We start from the raw sequence: 23,742 nt of genomic DNA, 5'->3' as shown, positions 1-23,742 counted from the left end.
ATAAAAGAAGTAAGATGTTAGAATAAACAAGAGTAAAGAAAAACTAAATTAAAGCAAGGTGAAAATCTGAATCTAAAAAGAAATAAGACTAAAAACCCTAAAATCTAGAGAGAGGCAAGAGCCTCTTTCTTTAGAAACCTACATCCAAAACCTAAAGTGTGAATGAATGAAAAGTGATTGAATGCTCTCCCATTCGTCCCACTCTGCAGCCTCTAATCTTCATTTTTGGGTTTGAAACTGGACCAAAAGCAGCTCAGAAATTGCCCCCAGCGAATTCTGTTAATTGCAGCACATGACGCTTGTCGCGCGTACGCGTTAGCCACGTGTACGCATCGCTGAACTTTTCAATGGCGACGAGTAGACGTCAGCCACGCGTGCGCGTCATTTGTCTGCTGCACCAGTCACGCGTACACGTCGTCCACGCGTGCGCATCGAGTCCAGCTTCTCAAATCCTCAATTTCTTGTGTTCCTTCCACTTTGGCATTCTTCCTTTCTATCCTCTAAGTCATTCCTGCCCTATAAAACTTAAAAACACTTAATACACATATCACGACATCGAATGGTAATAAGAGAAGATTACAAATTAGCAATTTTAAGGCCAAAGAAGTATATTTTCAATCATAGCATAAAATTAGGAAGAAAACTTAAAAATATGCAATTTATATGGATAAGTGTAAGAATAGTTGATAAAATCCACTCAATTCAATACAAAATAAATCATAAAATAGTGGCTCATTAGCTGTCGACGCCGAACTCGAGAGAATAGAGACAGAGAGACGAGACTAGTTGGGGGTGGTTCCAATCAGAATTAGAATTTAGAAGTCTCAGATTAGTGGCTAAGATTCATTCAAAGAGGGGGTAGAGGTGAGAGTGGGTATGAAATGACACCGTTTCAGAAAGAAAAAAAAGTAAAAAAAATTAACCGGTCGAGTCACCGGATTAGCATAAAACCCGTCGGGTTAACTGGATTTCATCAGATCTATTATATAGACAATTCAATGAGTAATTCAATCCGATTAAGTAACTGGATGACTAAGTTTCCGGTGTAACCAGTCGAGTCGAGTCGAATTTGATAACAATAGTCCAAACCATATGTTTAGTTTGGCGGGAGTGTTTACTATAGTGCCTATAATTCAGCAATCGAAATCAAATGCAAAGAAGTGAGTCCCATATTTAACATATGTCCCTATAACTTAAAGTTTGAGTTCACATATAGTCAGGATGTTTCCGGTGCAATTTGAATCAGTTTTGAGTAAAAAATTCATATGATTTGAACACTAATTTTATTTGCGGTACAGTTTGGATTGAATGATTTTATAAAAAAAATTCGATCCAATTTCAAGCGAATTGCATTGGATTGCATTGGATTTGCGATTTTGTAAATTAAAAAAAATTAAATACATATAACAAGTTTCACATCAAATTTTAAATAATCAACAATGACATAACAAGTCTAAACAATATCTTAAAAAGTTAACGATAACATAGCAATAGAAATAAAATTATAGGTTAGTTAAAATAAATAAATAAATAATATTTTAAACATAAAATATTTATTAAATAATAATAATAAATGAATAATATAAAAATATATTAAAAAATTAAACATGTTATAAGTATAATTATAAATATAATAATAAAATAATATTAATATTATAGTACATTGTGCGATTTGAATTAGATTGGATCGATTATGAAAAGTAAATTCGAAATCCGATTCGATCCAATAATTTATAAAAAATAGAATCCAATCAAATTTGAATTAATACAATTTTAAATTTTAATCAATTTTTAGTTTAGATTAAATTAGATAAACGATTTAATTTAAATTGGTTTAAATTTAAAAAATAATCTCAAAGTGTAGTCCAAATCTAAAATCATAATTTAAATAAAGCCCTAAACCTCAAACTTTAGTCCAAATTAAATTTATCATGACCTATTTTATCTTTAAACATTATTATATTAAAACTAAACTCAATATTTTTTTATCAAAAATATTTTATACACTAAAATTAATTCCAAAACTTAGTTATTATATATTTGTATATAAATACATGTGTTTATTAACTTATTTTTAATATATATTTTATATTTTAATATATATTTTATAGTACAATTATATTATGTGTACACTAAAATCAGTTATCAAAATCAGCTATCAATATAAAATATATTTTAGAATATAATTATATATTAAAATAAATTAAAATCACATATATATATATAAATACAATAATAACTAATTTTATTGATTAATTTTAATATATAAATAATATTTTTATTCATATGAATAATTAATTTTAGTGACTAATTTTAGAGAAAGTATAGGGAGCCAATAGAATATTTGTACAATATGTATAATGGAGCTTTAGGGATGTCCGATTCAGTATTAGAGATATTACATTTTCCTATCAACTTAAATTTTTGGTATGAGTGATTTCATGACATGGTCTCAAAACTTTAGATCCGAAAAGTTAAAAGTTTGATTTTTGGTAAACTCCAAATAAGTGATTTCATAACATAAGATATTTATTATCCATGGTACCCAAATAATTATTCTGAATAATGTAATGATATTTAATTTTTTAACTCATTATACACATTATACAAATATTCTAGTGGCTTCTTAGTGTGTTCATTTTAATATATTAGATAGGTCTCACTACCAACAGATTTGGCAGCCAATCAAACGAAAGTAAATGAAATAAATCAAGCCGACATATTCTATAAGTGCACCCCTGTTATTCCTTTTTGTTGTCTCCCCCACTCCTTAATATAGAACCCCAAACTGTCTCAACAAATTTCCTACTCCTACTCCTTTGGATCACTCATACTTCTACAAACACAAACTATTTTCCTGCATTTTCCACCGCAAATACCACTAGAATCTCTCTGAAAACTAACACATTCTCTCTCTCACACACAAACTCAAATTTTCTCTTTCTTTGTTTTTGCCTACCCGTCCTTCTTCCTTCAAACAACAAGGAAAGGTTTGAGCTCAACATCAATGGCGCCAGCGTTTTCGAAGGGACGTGGCAATAAGAGGCCATCATCAACATCTTACACTTCAACCGTTACAGCACTAGTCTTCGTTGCACTATGTGTCTTCGGTGTATGGATGGTAGCTTCCAACTCTATGGTCTCATCACCTAAACGCGCAACCATAACCACCCACACCGCCATTGATAACACCGAAGAAGAACTCCTTGAATCCGTAACTAACACCAACAACAACAACAATGACAACTCAGACGAATCATCCGATCAACCCGTTAACAACAACCAAGATGATTCATCTGACGGCATAACAAAAAGCGAAGAATCTGAATCAAACGAAAATGGTTCATCAGACAATAACAATTCTGATGATGGCGCCCTGTTATCATCAACTCAGAACGAAGCATCATCAGAGTCAAACGAAAATGGTTCCTCAGACAATGATAACAACAATCAGATTAAAGCAAGCAAGAAGGATGAAGAAAATCAAGAACAAAGTATGGAGTCTCAGAATAATAATGTGGACACCGGTGGAGGCGAGAGCCAAGAACAAAGCTCGTTAGGTAATGACGAACAAGAGAATGAGAAGCAGTTGAGAGAGGATAAAGGGGAAAACGACGATAGTACAGAGGAAGCAGAGAAGAAAAGAAAGAAAGCGTCAAAGAAGGAGGAAGCAAAGGGTGATGATGATAATAACAACGATTTGGAGTGGCATCTATGCAATGTAACTGCAGGATTTGATTTTATACCGTGTTTGGATAATGAAAAGTATCTCAAGTATTCACATAGGAAACACTATGAGCATAGGGAACGCCATTGCCCTGAGGATGCACCTACTTGCTTAGTTCCACTTCCAAACGGTTACAAAGAACACATACCATGGCCTAGCAGCAGAGATAAGGTGACGCCATTGTTAGATTAACATATGATGATAATGAGATTTAATTTTCTAATTTCAGTTTTTCATGTTAAAATAGATATGGTACCATAATATACCACACACAAAGCTGGCAGAGGTGAAGGGGCACCAGAATTGGGTGAAGTTAACGGGTGAATTCTTGACATTTCCAGGAGGTGGCACCCAGTTTATCCATGGAGCTCTCCACTACATTGATTTTCTTCAAAAGGTACAATTAGGATGGTTTCTTTGTTGTAAGATAATGTAGTAAGAGGAGTGTTAGGGCCAGCAACTTTTGTGATTTGTAGCCATCAAATAATTATCAATGATGATTTTAATGGTGTGAGATTTTATCCAATGGCTCACTTTTTTTTGCTAGTTACATACTGGCCAAAATTTAATAAAGTTGTAGTAATTATATTAAGAAGTGGGTAATTGGTGATTTGCATTGCAGGCGGAAGCAGGGATTGCATGGGGAAAACACACAAGGGTGATATTGGATGTTGGGTGTGGGGTGGGTAGTTTTGGAGGTTATCTATTTGAAAGAGATGTAATTGCAATGTCATTTGCACCGAAAGATGAGCATGAAGCACAAGTGCAGTTCGCCCTTGAGAGAGGGATACCAGCCTTATCAGCTGTCATGGGTACCCAAAGGCTCCAATTCCCCGGTCGCGTCTTTGATCTTGTCCATTGTGCACGTTGTCGTGTACCTTGGCATGAAGATGGTACGCTTTCTTCTTACTATAATTTCTTGTTTTTAATGAAAGGGCTTTTGGGATGCAGAATCACATTGGCGTTCAGAGAAGAAAAGTTGCCAAACATAACATCAAAGAACAACATTCAAAATATTGAAATGCATTTTTATTCTCTCCAACGTGTTTCAGAAACACAACCTATATCTTTTCTTGCATATCATTTATATTTATATTTATCAAAATTTACATACATAAATCATTTAGGTGGCTTGCTGCTTTTGGAATTGAACCGTGTTTTGAGGCCAGGGGGTTTCTTTGTTTGGTCTGCTACTCCTGTGTACCAGACGCTCAAAGAAGATGTTGAAATATGGAAGCGTACGATAACAAACCTCCTTAATTCTCTTTCTCATTTCTATTATAGGGACTTAATTACGGCTTGTTATTTTCTTGTAGAAATGTCTGCTCTAACGAAAGCCATGTGCTGGGAGCTGGTGACCATAAAAAATGATACATTGAACCAAGTTGGTGCTGCTTTCTTCCGAAAACCTGTGTCCAACGAATGCTATGAGCAAAGGGAGGAAAATGAACCTCCTATGTGCAAAGATGATGATGACCCAAATGCTGCCTGGTAATTTTCGAAATTTCTAATTGCATGCTAAGGATTTTTATATTGATTGGAGTTATTACTCTTATTGTTAAGGATTTTTATACTGTGACTATTCCAATGAAGATTTAATGATTGTCATTATGTGAAAATATATTATTTTGACCATTAGATAATAGATTAGATGATAGATTGTAGGGTTTGATTTTATTTGAAGTAAAAGTGTTACCTTTATTTAAAGTGTTGCAAAATAAATAAGTTACACTTTTTAAATAAGAATTATCATAAAAAAATGTTTTTGGCATCTTCATAAGAGTAGTTGTCTTTTTATATTGACTATAACACTTTAATAATACTTAAAAGATATATTGTTAAAATTAATATCACAATTTTCTATATTTTTATTTTTATTTTGTAAATAAAAAGTTTTATGAAATATTAATATTACAGGTACGTACCACTACAAGCATGCCTTCACAAGTTGCCAGGCGAGAAGAGTGAGAGAGGAGCCGAATGGCCTGAAGCATGGCCGGAAAGGCTACATAAAGCTCCATACTGGTTAAGCGACTCTCAAGTAGGGATATTCGGAAAACCACTTCCTCAAGATTTTGTAGAAGAAGATCAACGTTGGAAAGATGTTATAGACGAGCTTAGCAATAATGGTGTTAGTTGGTCTAATATCAGAAATGTCATGGACATGCGAGCTGTTTATGGCGGGTACCTACACCTTTATTTATTATACTTAATTAAACTGCATTAATTAATAATCAAAGCCGAAAAAGAGTCTTGGAATAATGGTTGAGTTGTCTCCGTGTGATCTTAAGATCACGGATTCAATATGTGAAAACAGCCACTAATATAATTATTAAGTTAGACCGTCTAGATAGAATTTTGTAAAGTACAACTCTTTTTAGATATGTCTAGATATAATTAATAATCAAAGCCGAAAAAGAATCTTAGAGTAACGGTTAAGTTGTCTCCGTATGATCTTAAAACCATGAATTCAATCTGTAAAAACAGCCACTAATATAATTATTAAGTTAGACTGTCTAAATAAAATCATTTAAAGTACGACTCTTTTAGATTTGTCTAGATATAATTAATAATTAAAGCCAAAAAAGAGTCTTAAAATAACGGTTGAATTGTCTCCATATGATCTTAAAATCACATATTCAATCCGTGAAAACAGCCACTAATATAATTATTAAGTTAGACTGTCTAAATAGAACCCTGTAATGTAAAGTACAATTCTTTTTAGATCTGTGTTAACATTTTTTATTCTCTACCCGCTATTATTCCAGTGTTATTGGCGAGAGCATTCTGGGGTAGTTATTAATGTTCAATTTTTTTTTGTAGATTTGCTGCAGCTCTAAGGGATCTTCAACTTTGGGTGTTCAATGTGGTGAACATTGATTCTCCGGACACACTTCCTATTATCTATGAGCGTGGTCTAATTGGAATTTATCATGATTGGTGTGAATCCTTTAGCACCTATCCAAGAACTTATGATCTTCTACATGCAGATCAGCTCTTCTCAAAGCTAAAGAATAGGTATCCATTTATGTTCACCAAATACATCAATTTATAGTAACAATATTTCAAGTAAACAAAAAGCATATACTACAATTAAATCAAATTGAGTATTTGATACAAAATTATGAGACCCTAAATTAGGTTACAAACATATGATATTTGAAACTTAGTGTTGTGTAAAAAAAAAAATTACATTTTAGATGGCGTTTTCTGTTAAATCTCTCATCCTATACCAAACTATTAAATCACATCTATCGTATGCAGCATTTTTTGTTAAATCACTCTTCTAAAAAAAAACTAATTTTATTAAAAAAAAGCCACATACACTTTGTTCTTTGGTCTAATTGTTTTCTTTTCTTTCAATCTTATTTCAGTTGCATATAGTATGCAATTATGCATAAATACAGTAATATGATTTGATCAAAATTAAATTTTGGTTAAATTACACATTTGGTCTCTATATTTTTTGGTAAAATTGTAAATTAGTCCATACATTTTAAAAGTTTATAATTAAGTCCTTAAAGAGAATTAAAATTTACAATTTAATCTCCCACCATTTAAAAAGTATTTGATTTAACAAAATATTCTTAGCATATAATCAAACACTTTTGAACGACAGAAATTAAATTGTAAATTTTAATTCTCTTTAGGGACCTAATTACAAACTTTTAAAATGTAAAGACTAATTTACAATTTTACTAAAAATATAGAGATCAACTGTATAATTTAACCTTAAATTTTTGTTTGCAGCATAGGATCCATGAAAGCAATAATATGACAACTTCAAGTAAACTACTATTTACATCTATAAAAGTTTAGAAGGTTGACAAAAAATTAAACTCTAAACCCTATTTTGTATTTATAAAAGACAAAAAATTGTTAAAATTTAGAATATTGACAAATCTATACATGAATAATATTATTATTTACATATTTTTATCATATAAAAACCATATTTCTTGAATACAAAACTAATTTCATTCATTTATAATTAAATTTATCAGCATTTTATTAAAAAAGAAAGCCACATACACTTTTTTTTGTTCTTTGGTCTAATTATTTTTCTTTTCTTTCATTCTTATTTCAGTTGCATATAGTATGCATATATATAGTAATAGCATGTGATCAAAATTAAATTTTTGTTTGCACCATAGCATCCATGAAAGCATTAATATAGTAATTCTACTATTTTTATCCATAAAAATTTAAAATATAGACAAAAGACTATAAATAAATCAAATTAGTTTTGTATTTATAAAAAATAAAAAATTGTCAAAATTTAGAATATTATTGACAAATCTACATATAAATAAAAGGGTTATGCTATCTTTACATAAAAATCAGCCACCAAAATCAGCCACTAGTATAAAATACATATTAAAATATAAATACACTATGATAAAAATAAATTAAAAAAACCACATATGTATTTATATACAAATACTTTGATAGCTAATTTTAGTAGCTGATTTTGATGTTCAAATAGCATTTTTCTAAATAAAATTATTATTTACGTATTTTTATCACATAAAAACTATATTTCTTGAATACAAAATCCAATGGTTTAAGCGTACAATGTGTATAATGGAAGTTTAGGCAGTATTAGAGATATGACTATTAGTACTACATTATCCTGTCAGGTTACGCTTTTGGGATGAGTGCAAGGTAGAGAAAATCGAGATTTTACGTGAAATCGGAAAAGTAAATAAAAAACATAAAACGTAAAATCTTAACAAGATTTAAATCGTAAAATCGTCAGACTTAGTACAAATTTCGTAAACTCGATAAACTCATTTAAAATCGTAATATCGGAAGATTTTAAGAGTTAAATCGAGATTCTAGCTACTATGGATGAGTGGGATCATGATGTGGTATTAGAATTTTAGATCCGAAAGGTTAAGAGTTCGTTCCTTGGTAAAACCCAAAATCAGCTTAAGCTTTTGAGATGAGTGGTTTTATAACATGAAATGTTTATTATCTAGTATCTGGATGGTTATTCTGGATAATATGAGTGATGTTCATTTTATTCATGGACCAAAGATTTAGTCCATTATACACATTGTATGCTTCTCCCTAGCACTACTCTTAAATTTATCAGCATTTTAAACTTTCATAGAAATTGAGTCACTCATTTTTGTTATGATATTTTGGGTTGTCCAGGTGCAAACTTGGTCCTGTTATAGTAGAAGTTGATAGAATAGTGAGACCAGGAGGTAGCTTGGTTGTCCGTGATGAATCCAACGCCATTAGCGAAGTGGAAAGTTTGTTAAAATCTCTGCATTGGGAAGTAACCTTATCCAAAGACCAAGAAGGAGTGCTCTTTGCCAAAAAAGGCTATTGGAGACCCACCTCTTTTATATCACTCTTCTAATCATTATCATCAAATTTTGTTGCCCACAATATATAGTTACAATTTTTTACTGGTGTGTATCATTCACCTACTACACCAATCACTCAATAGATAGAGATTTTACAGTTGTTAGTGTAAAATGACATTGTGTTCAAAGATTTCATTCCGAGTTAGTTAATTTTTACTGCTATACATTATTTAATAAAACTAAACTAGTCATCAAATGCAAATAGTGTAGTCTTGTATATTAAAGTATTTTCCGAGTTAATTGAACTGGTTTATATAATGTATATGACAACATAAACATCCTTAACGCCATCATGGAACATGCATGTATGTATAATTGCTACTGGACAATAATTCTTAAACCATCGACCTTTTTTTTTTTTTGTTCCTCCAAAGTATAGAGATCGAGATTTAGCCGTCCATCTCGTATCGATCATCCAAAATCTCAAAAATCTAATTCTAATTAATTAGAGATAATTTTTGTTGGATAAAATAAATCAATTTTGTATCCACTACCTACTTCCATATTATTAGAATCATTATGAATAATCGTAAGATAAGTTGTCAAATTGGATTAAAGAACAAAAACCTAAAAGACTCCGCACATTATCAAATTGTCAAAAAATTTGAGAATTTACAACTTATATAATATTTTTTACAAAATCCTAAAAGATTAAAAAATGTTAAAAGTTACTTACAATGTGTTATAAGTGTTTAGAATATAATAGTCAAATATGAGTTGCAAAATTTTATTACATACTAATGACAAATTAAAAGTAATCAACAATAGTGACTAGATATATAGTCGTGACTGGTGAGTGCTCATCAAGCTTATCAAAGACAACTAGTGTATAGCAAGTTGAACTTTTTATAAGTTTCATCACCTCCATTTCAACTCATGCTTAATTATTATAAGTTATTATTTTATTATAAAAATTTATTTATACAGAGACTTTATATCTATGTTGCTAGTCTTTTTTATCAAAAATAGAAAGATTTAAATCTATAACTTTTTAAGAGAGTATAAAAAGATTATGTCATTTGAGTTATAACTCATTAATATATCTATGTTGCTAATTATCTATTCATATAAATAAAAATGTATTGAGTTATCAGAAATTCTCTTCTACTTAATGAGTGTGTTGTTGGTGAGTCTGAGAACAAAAAAAATAATAATATTATTTATGTGAGTGAATAATGATACCAATCAATTGTAAAAGTTATACTTACAATTTTTAATATTTAGGAAATGTGTTATGAAATTCATCATTTTCTAAATATTAATTAAACAATATATAAGAATTCAGTTTGATTATTATTAACAATTTTAATGATTCTATTATGAGAGCGCTATATAATATAAGAATGGTAAGTGCCATTTTACTTTTCTAAGAATGTAAGCTTTTTCTTCTATAAAAAAGTGATATGGATAAGTCTTAGCTTGTCAACTCGGCATATATAAGCTCGTCAATAATTCAATAGATTGGAGCTTAAATGTATTTTGAAGTAATATATATATATATATATATATATATATATATACGTGTGTGTGAGTGACAAATTCCATTTTTTAAATTCAATTGTGCAACCTAATAAAGAAGAAAGGTAAAAAATAAGATTTTAAAATATATATTTATTAATATATATAATTCGCCAACACATTGATAGGACAGTGGAAACTCACTTCACGTGAAGTTAATAGTTGAAAGTTGTTAGATAAAAATTTAGTCAAATCAGTCAAATTATCTAACCGACTCTCAGTTATCCACTTCAACTGCACTTGAGTTTTAGGAATATGAGTACGTTTAGTATACCTCTAAAACTTTAACCAGCAATTAGAAATTCCCATTTTGACAATTATCAAACATGTGTCTTCTACTATACCAATGAAAGAAGACGACAAAAGAATTCTAGATCTAACTGATGATCGATCAGAGTCACCGTGCTCCATATCTTCTTCTAGTCCTTGCTTATGTTCTTTTAATCCATTCTGTTAGAAATAAGTTTTTAAGACTCAACCATACCGAAACAATCAACAATGAATTGTTGAAACAACATTTTGGATTTAAAAATATTGCCTGAATCATTTTTTGTTTCTTGAATTCCAAAACAAATGAATTTTGGTGTTGTATCATACACCCACTAGTCTTAGCGTAAATGCCATTTGTGGTGTTCTTATGTTAAATTATGATCTTTATTGCGTTTTTATAATTTCTGCTTGTCTTAATAGGTTATACAACAGAGAAACTCATCAAGGAGTTCACAAGGTACAAGCAGTAAAAGTCACACATATGTGAATGATGAATGCTTCCCTTGACTATGAGCTCATGAGTCAAATTTTGGTAATGTCCAACGTTACCAGCAGCAACCAATCTCGACATCGACAAGTGAGATTGAAATGATGTAGATGAGTCTATGACGCATGGTATATGCAATGAAGACTCGTTGTTGCATATACCTCTACTAAACGAGGTTAAAGATCTGTTTAGATGGTGATGTTTTCCTTTCACTTTTACTAACTAATGTTCCTTTAGATAAAGTTTGTTTTGAGTTATTGATACTGATATTGGAATACTAGAATTTATTGTATTCCGTAATCAGAAATTAAAACTAAATTAGTTTTAATCTCTGAACACAAAAAGTCTAGATCCAATCTATTTTTGTTTATTTTTACGAAAAGACAAGGTACCTTTTATCCAAAAAAGGACACTTCGGTCTTCAACTTTTTTATTTAGGATAATACGGTTTTTCTATTAAAAAATTTATTAAATAGTAACGAAAATTAGTTTTGTAGAAATTTTAATTTATTTATAATTTGTGGAAATTTTAAACCCCATTGTTGTTTTCAACAATATAACCAGCTATGACCATCACCTTCTTCATTCTCATCATTATCACTTCTACCTCTACTATTTCTATTATGTAACAATACTTTATTACCATCGTTATCTTCTCTATTATCATTATCACCAATACAAATATCATCAACATTAATGCTATCTTATTTCATTTTTTGTTCGATACTATTTTTTTCTTTAAAAGATCTTCGTACTGTAATTACTTTTTTTTCTTACTACATCATTTTCAATAATAATCTTTTTCCACTTAACCACTACCAATGAAAAAACTTTTTAAAAATAAACTTATTAATAGTTTGAGAGTTTAAAACCCCTATAAATTACAAATAGAACATTCACAAAACTAATTTTCGTTACTATTTAACAGATTTTTAATACAAAGATTGTATTATCCTAAAATAGAAAACTTAAGGGCTAAATTGTCCCTTGTTTTGGACAAGAGCTGGATTGGATCTTTATTCTCTCAATACTTCTAGAAAATAAGAGCACAGAAAACTAAAATTTTAGAGACGGTGATTAAAACTTTAATAACATTTATTTTCAAAAATATCCTTATTCAACTTTTTAAAGTTCAAGTCTAACTACATCTTCCCTTTTTCCTGTGGAGCGATGGTTCCAGTGGCACCGGCTCATCGACGCTGACAATATCTTCGGCACATCCGAACATTTCTCTCTAATCTTACCACCGCAGAACAGATCTCACCACCGCCGCCACCACCATCCCGCCAATCTCACTTGCCTCTATAGCCTCTCCGAGAGGAAGGGCTAGAAGCATAGGGGAGAGGGGGCTCGACGACGCATAATCCCATAGTGACTTTGCGTTACTATAGTCATATTAGAGTTAGTAAAGATATTTCAATAAATTTACTTATTTCAGTGTATTTTTATCTTAAACGGAAAAAAAATAAGACATAATAAAATCATACACATTTTATATCAAACATAATACAAAAACTTAATTTAGTATCTATCTTTCAATTTCTGTCTCAATCTATGTCCAAATCTTAGTCACCCTTTTAAAGGCAACCTTAATTACTCACATAGAGGAAACATAAATTTCTTTGATATGATTAATGAGGAGTCTGTACCAAACTACCAATTTATACATATACCTATCTACCTAAATACTAACTCGTTTATCCTTTGTCAACAACTCTTCCTATTTAACTTCGTATAAGATTATTGAGTAATTTTTTTTTTTTTTGGTGACTAGACTATTGAGTAATTATGTACATAAGTGTTCTCCCTCTTGAATTATAGATTTATATTTATTCTTATTAAGTTGATATATCTTTTTACGACAAGATAGATCCTCTCGATTTTTTTTCTCAATTATTTGGTAAAATATAATTTTTTTATTTTATATTTTCAAGTAAAACTAAAAAAAACATTGAGAAAAGATATTAAATGATAAAAAATCACACTTTATTAAATAATTAAAGAAAAAAAATTTGAATAAACCCACTACTTTCTCTAGAGATATGAATTACGATTTAGTATACTAGTATTTATGCTTCAATAGGAAGTTGTTGTGTGTATGTTTTATTTAAGATTCTTATGCCATGTTCTTATGATTGACTCTCCGCCTTCATCATCTTAATTAACGTATAAGTAAATAACCATTTTGTGCCTTCCAAAGATTCAGATTTTGATAAAATGACATCCAACATAAGTGTAAAGACAAAATGACCCTTTAAAGATATACTCCATTTGACAAATGACGTAAATGTCTAGTCAACGATTAATTTACTCAACCAACCATTAATAACGTTTGACAAAATAACACATCAAGATGCAAGCTTGTAACAACGAGTTCAGAGGGGAAGTAGCTGCCCAGGTTATGCAAAGAAAAGAAAACATGGGGCTGATCTGTGGACTTATAGAGACGGCAATGGAAGATGCTGGTGTTGCAGAAATAATAATGTTGCGAGATGTGGAATGTTTGATGACGCTTATGCTTAGGGTTCATTCTATTGTGATGTACCGGAACTTAAACTTATCTCTCAAGGAATCAAGGGGGGAAATCAATGCATGAAAACTTAAAAGCTTACTACTTCAAAACTTTCACTACTCCTTAAAGCACAAATTGCAGGTTGCTCCCTCACACACAATTACCTCTTGCACTTTCCTTAACAAAAAGGAGAGACAACATAGCAAGCACAGAAATAGGAAATTCAAAATGTTCTTTCATAACAAAATTCAACTTCAGATTATGCATAAAGATTTTGTGGCAATAATAAGTTGAAAAAAAAAACAATAAATCACCAATGCATGGAACAATAAGGTTCCAAACTGAATTCTACGTTAGCATCATCTAATTAACAAACATCTTCAAAGACAAGGATTGGATTGATTATAAATTATTTTAAGCTCAAAATAAGTTTATCCAAAGACAAGGATGGTGTCAGGGTAGAAACAAGAAATGTAGGAGTTCCCGAACCCCAAGAACTACAAAAGTTCTCAGAGAACTATAAAACTCCAAAATTGTTCTATATAAGCATTATTGATAGAGAATTCCCATAACCCATAATTATTGAGCTAGGGAATTATGCAATGCTAAAATGCACACCCTGCCCCCAGCAACATTTTGAGGTGTAAAAGTAAAACAAACACCATAAAATTCATAACTACAAATAAAAGCATGGAACAAAAAATGGGTTTTCTCAAGCAAATGTCCTTAAGTACTTATTAAAATATGAGAAAGGGCGAGCATCCATGGAACAAATAAGTTTTTGAACTCCAAAATCCAAATACATCAATCAAATGCATGAAAACTTAAAAATTTTACCTACACCACTTTCCTGAACAAAAAGAGAGAACAACATGGCAAGCACAGAGTAGGAAATTCAAAAAAGTGTTATCATAATAAGAATCAATTTCAGATTATGCATAAAGATATTGCAGCAACAATAAGCTGAAACAAGAAAACGAACCACCAACGCAAGGAGCAATAAAGTTCAAAACATCATGAACCAACACAGTTCACTATACTGCAGCAACCCTGAACAGAGAGCTTGAGGCTCATGAATTGAATAAGAGCTCAATATTCAGAGAGTTTTCAATAAGAGAAAAATAATAATTTCTTTCACAATGATTTTAAAGCATTCATAATAAGTTATTTTAAACTCAAACTAATTTTAAGGCAAGCAGGGTGTCATTCAGGGTGAAGAGAACTGTAGGAGTTCCCGAACCCCAAAGAACTACCAAAGTTCTCAGAGAACTATAAAACTCCAAAATTATTTTATATAAGCATTGATAGAGAATCCCCATAACCCATCATTATTGAGCCTGGGAATTATGCAATGCTAAAATGCAGAGAGATTTATTCTCCTTCCGCACCATGCAATTCATGGCTCAGAAAATTAAATAAACAAATAAGTTCAGATATCATTCAAACACAAGGAATGTTCCTGGAATCTATCTTTCTAATCATAAAAAAAACAAAATTATACTCATATGAATCTGACAATTAAGAATAAAGAACATAAAAAACAAACTCATTCATTCTATGTTCACGAAACTATGTTCTACAACCAGACAATTTATAAATAAAAGATCCATACAACAACGTCAAGATCGCAATCTTGAAAGAATGGGCGTATTGTTACAACAAACCTTTGAATTGTGACATGTGAATTGTGAATTGTGATTTTCTAATTTAAAAACTAGGGTAAAATGTGAAAAAGATAGGAAAAAAAATAGTACTAGGGTTTGTGGTTAGGGTCCTGTTTGTAAAGTCTATTGTATTCTTCGAGCTCGTCGTAGTACGTATCCCAAACGCAAGGGACGCAACCGCTGCCGCAACAATCGCCGGGATCCGGCTTCTCCGGCGGCGGAGGGATATCTTTGAGGGAATTGTGCGGCGCCGGATCGGGCTTCTTGTCAGCCTCGGGTTTGGGTTGGATTGGGTGCGACGCGGGTGTAATGGAGGCGCGTGCACCCTGAGATGCCATGCGGAGAAAGAAGGGTGAGGGTGATTGGTGAAGAGGAAGAGTATTGTTGCGATTGAAAGGGAGGAGCTTTTGCGTGAAACAGGAGCAGGCTCCTGCTCTCATCGCCAACACCGCCTCATTCTATTATTTTACCCTCTCAATTGTTTCTATTGCTCCTGTTCTGTCCGCTCCTCATCATTTTATATCGGATGATAATCCTCCCATCAACTTCCTCTTCTATTGGTATTCTCTTAAAATATTTTGATATTATGATTTTAAATAAATTAATTAATTTTATAAAATTTATATTAAATATGATAATTTTAATATTTAAATTTAATTAAAATTTTGGTGGAAACTCACTTGTAGTTGAAGTTGATAGTTGAGAGTCATTTTATAAAAATTTAGTCAAATTAGTTAAATCATCTAATAGTTCTCCACTTTCAACTTCACAATAAAATCGACTGCACTTGAGTTTTTACCTAAAATTTTATGTTTTATATATTCAAATTTATTTTTTTAATTTTATATAATATCTCGATTTTTTATTTGAAAATAAATAAATAAATAAATTCTGTTTAAAATTTTTTATTATTGGTAAAAATAATTTTAAAATATATTAATGACCTGAAAATTTTTAAAATGCGACAAAAAATTAGATATTAAATATTAAATATATATTCTAAATAAAATTTTAAAAATTAAATTTTAATACAATTTTTTACCAGTATTATTAAAAAAATTTATCTTTAAAATTTACTAATTTTTTGTTAGGTGAATTTTAAAAAAAATTATTGTGAATAATTAAATTATTTTAAAAAATAGAAAAATTAGAGATTAAATTTTGTTCTAATCTTTTTTGGTACTTTTTAAATATTATTATAAAAATATAGATCAAATAAATATAACATTTGTTAAAAAAAATTGTAAGTTAATGAATATTAATTAATTTAAGAATTACTCTAAGTAAATTTCTATTTTATGTAAGTTCTCGAAAGTTATTCACGTCTGTTTGGTCGTCTCTTCTTGTTTGGAAAGAGACTAAATTGTCTTAAATTTTAGAATTTAATGTACTTAAAATAAAATTTGTGTAGGATTTATTTTTTTTAATAGACATATTAAAAGTTTGATTAAAAACAATAAAAGAATTAGTCTATTCAACAAGAATAATCTCGAAGATTTCTAATAAATAAAAAGATATTAAAAATCAAAACATTTAATTTAAATTTTTTAAAAACTAATTTAAATATTTACTCGTTTATAAATATCTTTAGACTTATTCATGAATGAACTTTTTCTATTCGGGCCTGCTACACATACAAGTTTACAAGCTTACAAGTTGGCCCAGCCCAAATAGAACTCACGCGCATGAAGAGAGATAACATGGCGCGTCAAAATCACGCGCTCAACACTCAAACGGTTACGTATGGCAGACTCTTCCACTTCTTCCACTTCTTCCACTTCTCAAGGCGCTTTGAAAACAAGGAAACCCTCCCATTTTCGAGCGAAAATCAAAGTCCAAAATATACAAATCGTTGTTCGACCCTCCATCAAACACCATCAACTCTCCGTAAAGAATCTGAAGAGAAAACAAAGCAACAATACTCAACGTAAGTCCATTAAGATTCCTGTATATTTTACTTTTCTTCTACGTCGTTCTTCTAGGGTTTACTATTATTCTTGCTTCTTTGTTATAATGTTCTAAGTTCTACGTCGTTCTTCTAAGTTCTACGTCATTCTACGTTGTTGTTCTAAGTTCTCCTGCTATTGTGTTGATTTTTGGGGGTTTATTCCGTAGATTGGGGGTGTGTATACTACTTAACCTTGTAATGTGGCTTGATTTGAAGCATGGTTGAGTGATCTGACTAATATCTATACGCATGCTCTGAATAATATCTAGGGGTGTATCTCACTATTATCAATGGGTGTATCTTGCTGATCTTTGGGTGTATCTGAATAATATCTATGGGTGTATCTCACTGTTATCAATGGGTGTATCTTGCTGATATCTTTGGGTGTATCTGACTCATATATGGGTGTATCTTACTGTTATCAATGGGTGTATCTATTGTTATTAAGGTGTATCTGACTCATATATGGGTATCTTACTGATATCTTTGGTGTATTGTTCGTTTCAGAGAAAATCAGCAAAAACCAAACAAAGACCTTAAGTGTGCCATACATCTCCTGAGTGATAAGTTCAGAAACATGACTGAGGAGAAGAAGGTGATTGTTAGGGATCTCGGATTTGGTGGCTTGATGCACATCCCACCACTAAGGGTGGATCACCAACTCTTAAGGAGCTGGCAAACAACTTCAAACTTGGGGAGAACAAACTGAAGACAGGATATGGTTCTTTCCAAATAACCCCAAAAAAAATAGGTCATGCGCTTGGCATCAATGCAACAGGTAACTAGCTTAAAATTATAGGTGTATATTAAGTTGTGCTTGGGTGAATTTAAGTTGATGCTTGGGTGTATCTGAACCGACTTGGATACTTTGTTGTCTTCCTTTTTGTAGGAGATCTATTTCCTGAGAAAGTTGAGTATAAGAAACTTTCTGATGATGACAAAATAATTTATAGAAGATTCCAGGGTAAGACCCTCAAAAGTCTTACCGATGAAATGATGGAAATCGGCGTTGGCAACGAAGAGGAACGCCTGATGTTCAAGAGATTTCATCCTCTACATACAGATGGCGTTCCTTTTGCCAACGACGATAAACAAAATATCGCCCGTGCACCTGGCCCCAATTTTTAAGATGGACGGCATATCGGAAAGAAACTGGGGGGCATGTTTTGACCTTCATCGTAAAGGGCATCACAGACTACCAGGAGAAGAAGAAGAAGGCAATTAATGGCTGCCTCTTCGCCCTGATGATAATCTACTTTCATCCTTCAAAAAACAAAGGCAAGAATAGGGCTGAAAGACCACCAAAGCTCTGGATTGCCAACTGGACTAAGGAGCAGTTGGTGGAAAGAATGACTGCAGAAAGAGAGGAAATTTTGGTAAGTAATATGTTGGTGTATTTTATTTACCTGAATGTTGCTAACTAAAATCTCATGTTTCAGGGGATTATGAAGATAGTAGAGACAAGAGAAAAAATGAAAAAAAAAAGAAAAAAAGAAGAAAAAAAAAACAAGAAATCAAAAAACCAAAAAAAAGGAAGGCGAGTCCAACATCGTCTTCGGAGACAGAAACTACTGACAGTGACACTTCTACCTCTGAGTCTGAGGCTCAAGAAGACTCGAGGATTCGGGAAGAAAACACCCCGGCAAAAAGGGGAAAAGTAAGTACCATACTTGGGTGTAATTTCTTTTTGAGTTGGGTGTATTTTGTTTGATCACATTGGGTGTATGTAGTTTATTAAGCAGGGTGTGTTTCATTTGCTGCGTTGGGTGTATATTGTATATTCAATTGGGTGTATCTCGTGAATTCATTTGGGTGTATTATTAGTATGTTCTGAATGATGTTTTTTTGCCTTCCAAAATGGACTCCAGAAAAGAAAGCAGAGGCAAGAGGAGTCAGATTCTGATTCAGAATCTGAATCTGAACCAAGTGATGAGTAATGTTCTGAAATTATTACTCCTTTCTTTGGCTTCATTATAAGATTTCGTGTATTAACTGAAGTGTCTATATATTAACTTATAGGAGCGAAGAATCATCACCTGCGGAGAAGGAGAAGAAAAGAAAAAACAAAAACACTCCAAAAAGTAAGCATTCTTTGGATAAAATTCTGTGATAAAATTAATTTTTTATTTCTGATTGGTACTGCTACTGCTTTTTTTCCACCCAGAACACAAAAAAAAGAAAAAGTTGTTGTGGAGGATTCACCTCCTGAAGAAGATCAATACTTTGACGGTACAGTACCTCGTATGCTATACTATGGTCTATCATCGTAATTATTTTTGTTAACATCTTATTTTATGAATGTAGTGAGAGATATGAAATATCAAGTGACGAACTCGATGAATGGCTAAGGGAAAACGTTGATAAATCTGCTGCAGAGGGGTATGTCTTGCTGGGCTGTGTATTTGAGATTTTGGTGTCTTTTGTTTGCTAATAATTGTATCTTGTTTCGCAGGGAGAACCAAGTTGACCTACGATCGACAGAAGGTCGCTATGTGTCCTCTGAAACGTAAGAAGCTTTATTATTTAATAAAATCTTGTTATCATGATTTGGATGTATTTTGTGAAACAATTTGGGTGTATTTTGTGGATCAAGTTGGGTGTATGTTGTTTACTAAGTTGGGATATTTCGTTTGTTTTGTTGGGTGTATATTGTCCATTCGGTTAGTTGTATCTTGTGCATAAATTTGGGTGTATTTTAAACCTGTATCTTATTTTGTCTGAATAACATGAAATCTGTTTAGACTACCGGCTGTGAACTTGGGAAGTGATGATCCTTCCTCTCAAGGACGCACAGAACAGAGTAGTGTAAACCAGCCGTCACAGAGCATGTAATTTCTCTTTCAAATAACCGTTACTTTTGTTCTTCTAATACCTTCTACTTCTAATTCTGTATATATTTTTTTTAGAAAAAAAAGCCCTTTATTATTTTATTCAAGAAAAAAAAGGCAGAAAAAAAAAGCAAAAACTTCAAGTATGTAAGTTCTCAAAAAACAAAGCCTGGCTTCTTTTTGAATTGTTCGGGTGTATTTTATGACCTTCTTTGGGTATATTTTAGGTTGAGTCCGACTAATTCAAATATGATGGTTGTGAGGGAACAAACACCGTCCGAAGCGCTTGCAATATGAGTTTTCCCAAGAATATTTCAACCTTATAACCTTATTATTTTCAAATACGTTGTTAACCTTTCATTTTTCTTCTTGTTTAGAGTCCCGATCCAGGTTTTTGTGTCGGCATCCCAAACAACCACTGACACAGATTTCGAACCAACCCCTATGCTACGGATTGAAGGGACTAGAGAAACGCAAGAAATAGTATTGGGTGTATATTTGTTTAGGGTTTGGGTGTATATTTGCTAACAGTTTGGGTGTATATTGTTCCTGATCAATTTTTTTTTTTACGCCATGATTAATTTTGTGTAACTATGCAGCACTCCTGAATCCCCCAAACAACTTCAAAAAACCACACCCACGCTTCCCCCAGCTCCAACTAAAATGTAAGTTCATCAGACTAAAATCAATCTTTGCTTATCATCCGTATATTATTATTCTTACTCTTATTCTTATACATCATGACGCAGTCATCCATCCGCAGAAGACGCTGCTGCCCTGTTGATGATGGCACGGACAGCAACCTATGTTCCTAAAACAGATTCAGGGATGCCATCCTTCAACCTTGGATTGACTGATTCAAGCCAGGAGGAGGCGTCAACGCAAGAGACAGAAAGGGAAAAATCTCTAGAAACTGCAAGTATGCTAGAAAAATTAGACAATTTGGTCCAAAAATTAGCAAGCAATGCGGCGAAGGGAAAAAACGAAAGTCCACAAATTCAGATGGAGACTGGGGGAGAAATTTCTGCAAAGTTTGAAACTCCTGGGGGAATAAATCAAATTCCAGATGATATGAAACAAAAGTGCTACATCTGGGGACGAGACTGAAGGAAGACGCAGATGGCAATACTAACGAGTATGAGGAGATGTGCACTCTGATTGGCCAAGGAGAATACATTTTGATCAGAATGCACCTTGCATCCCTCCACGCAAAAAGTGATATAGAATCTCAGGTAATATTAGACTAACATTAATGTTTTTCCACCAAAGTCAACTGCAATGTTTATTAATGTAAAATTGATTTCGGCATATATTTCTAGATTGTATCTGCCATCTGCCTCATCCTAAACCAGAAAAATGAAAAGAGGTTTCAGGAACAAATATACTGTCTCCCCTCCGATATTGTGGTAAGTGTTACTTCTACGAACTTTGGGTGTATTTTTTGCATTGATTTGGGTGTATTTTTTAGGTTTGATTGGGTGTAAGTTGTGTATTTTCAGTATTTCATTTCTTGTTTCGCAATTGTTGCAGAGCATGGCACTTTCGGATCACCCAAGGGGGGAATTCATATCACCGAAAACAAAAAAGGAATTCAGGGTGGAAGCCTACCCGAGTTTCATTCCCTTCATAGATAGAAAAAAATTAACTTCACATCCATATGTAAGTTTTCGTTTGCTAAATTTGTTAGTATGCTTATTTACTTATATGCCAAATAAAATAACACACTGTTGAAATGTGGCAATCCTTCAGATTTTTGCTCCTGTTTGCCACTCGGGACATTGATGGTTATGGCTGATAAATACAACAAAGCAGAAATGTCAAATACTTGACCCGCTACACAAAAAAGCTCCAAGCGATGAGAGAAAGGACATTAATAAATTCACTGTAAGTTGCCTCTGTCTTCTTTACTTTAATAGATAGGTCTATTTCGTTAGTTGTGTTGGGTGTATATTGTCCATTCAGTTGGGTGTATCTTGTCCATTCATTCGGGTGTATTTTCTGATTTGTTTTGGTATTTAAGGGATATGTATTTTCAAGATTGATAACATATGCCGGCGGAGAACCTCTGCAGAAAGGGGAGAACGAGAAGAAAATTAAAGCATCATATGTTAAAATATCAGGCCAAAAAACAAGGTATAAATTTGTGACTCTGAACATTAAACTTTCCTAAATGAGATTTGTAATTTATTTTCTTCGTTTTCAACTATGACTGCGCTATCTACGTTATGAAGTGGCTTGAGTTAATTGAGCCGGAAAACATCAAAAAGGGGAAGTATGAATGGAATAATTGGCCACAAGTAACTGTCTTTAGAACTATATAACCCTGTATTACTTTACTGAATTAATATTGCTGTTTAAATAGAATATACTTTTTAATTGTAGGAGGAGGTGGACCACTATAGAGTGGAGTATGCTTCCCGGATACTATTCAGTGAGATGAATAAACAGAGAGATCGGGCAATTAGAGAGAGTAGTGCTATAAGGCTGTCGAAGCCATCCTCTGTATTATTGAGTCCGTTTTGTCAGATTAATTCTGCTGATATAGAAACTGCTGAGTAGTATGTAAATTGAACAAATGATGTGAATATTTGCCATTTATCAACAACTTCTATTCCATGTATATTTTTACCCATAGTTAAACTATCTGTGCTGGTAAACTGTCTGTGATGTATTCAAAAACTGTATTACAGGTGGTAAATATGAAGCAAAAAATCAAGGCATATATAAACGTAAATTATAAAATGTTACACCCAACGCAAGTCTAATAATACACCCAAGATTGCATAAAATATACACCCAACTATCTGTGCTGTATTCAAAATGTATGAATTACATGTACTAAAATATGAAGAAAAACATCAAATGAAATATACACCCATAACCTGCGAATTTTTACAGCTTTTGTTCTATATGTATCTATATATGTGTCTATATGTAAATTGTGAATTAACAAAAATACACCCAAAAAAAACAGTGCTTTTACACCCATATTCTATAAAACTATACACCCAACGAGTTATCCCCTGCTGCTGGTACCCTGAGCTGATAATTCATAACGTGCCCTTGATATTGATTGGAATTTGAATGCGCCGCTGATGCAGCATCAAACACGTTTATCTGAATTTAACACTCACACATTAGCTAAACTATTAACGAGAAAAATAAACTCAATCGCCACAAATTTAAAGAACATTTCCTTGTACCTCGCTTAAAACTTTCGTCTTCTTCTTCTTTGTGGCATTCGCAACCTGTTTCTCCAGCTTTGAACCTAGCCTGTTTTTTGGACGTCCTCTTGTTCGAATCCTTGGCGGGCTTTGAAGCTCGTTAACGGATTCCAAGTTGGCGTCTTCGTGGGATAAAGAAGATCTCCCCTTCTTTTTAGCTTTTAATGCTTCCATCTCGGCCATGAC

At 32.2% G+C, this 23,742-nt stretch overlaps 1 protein-coding gene across 1 annotated transcript; it reads left to right on the top strand.

The window, feature by feature from the left end:
- The first annotated feature begins 3,007 nt into the window (after window positions 1–3,007).
- LOC130965207 (probable methyltransferase PMT27) lies at window positions 3,008–9,098 on the top strand. Its single transcript, XM_057889940.1, has 8 exons — window positions 3,008–3,898; window positions 3,975–4,124; window positions 4,350–4,620; window positions 4,855–4,965; window positions 5,044–5,218; window positions 5,645–5,911; window positions 6,551–6,757; window positions 8,888–9,098. The coding sequence occupies exons 1-8, from the start codon at window positions 3,008–3,010 to the stop codon at window positions 9,096–9,098; spliced, it is 2,283 nt and encodes a 760-aa protein (XP_057745923.1).
- The last annotated feature ends 14,644 nt before the right edge of the window (window positions 9,099–23,742 follow it).

This window comes from Arachis stenosperma, chromosome 1 (genome assembly GCF_014773155.1).
Source record: "Arachis stenosperma cultivar V10309 chromosome 1, arast.V10309.gnm1.PFL2, whole genome shotgun sequence".
NCBI lineage: Eukaryota > Viridiplantae > Streptophyta > Magnoliopsida > Fabales > Fabaceae > Arachis > Arachis stenosperma.
Note: the sequence above shows the minus strand (reverse complement) of the source record. Positions and strands in the feature narration are given on the sequence as shown.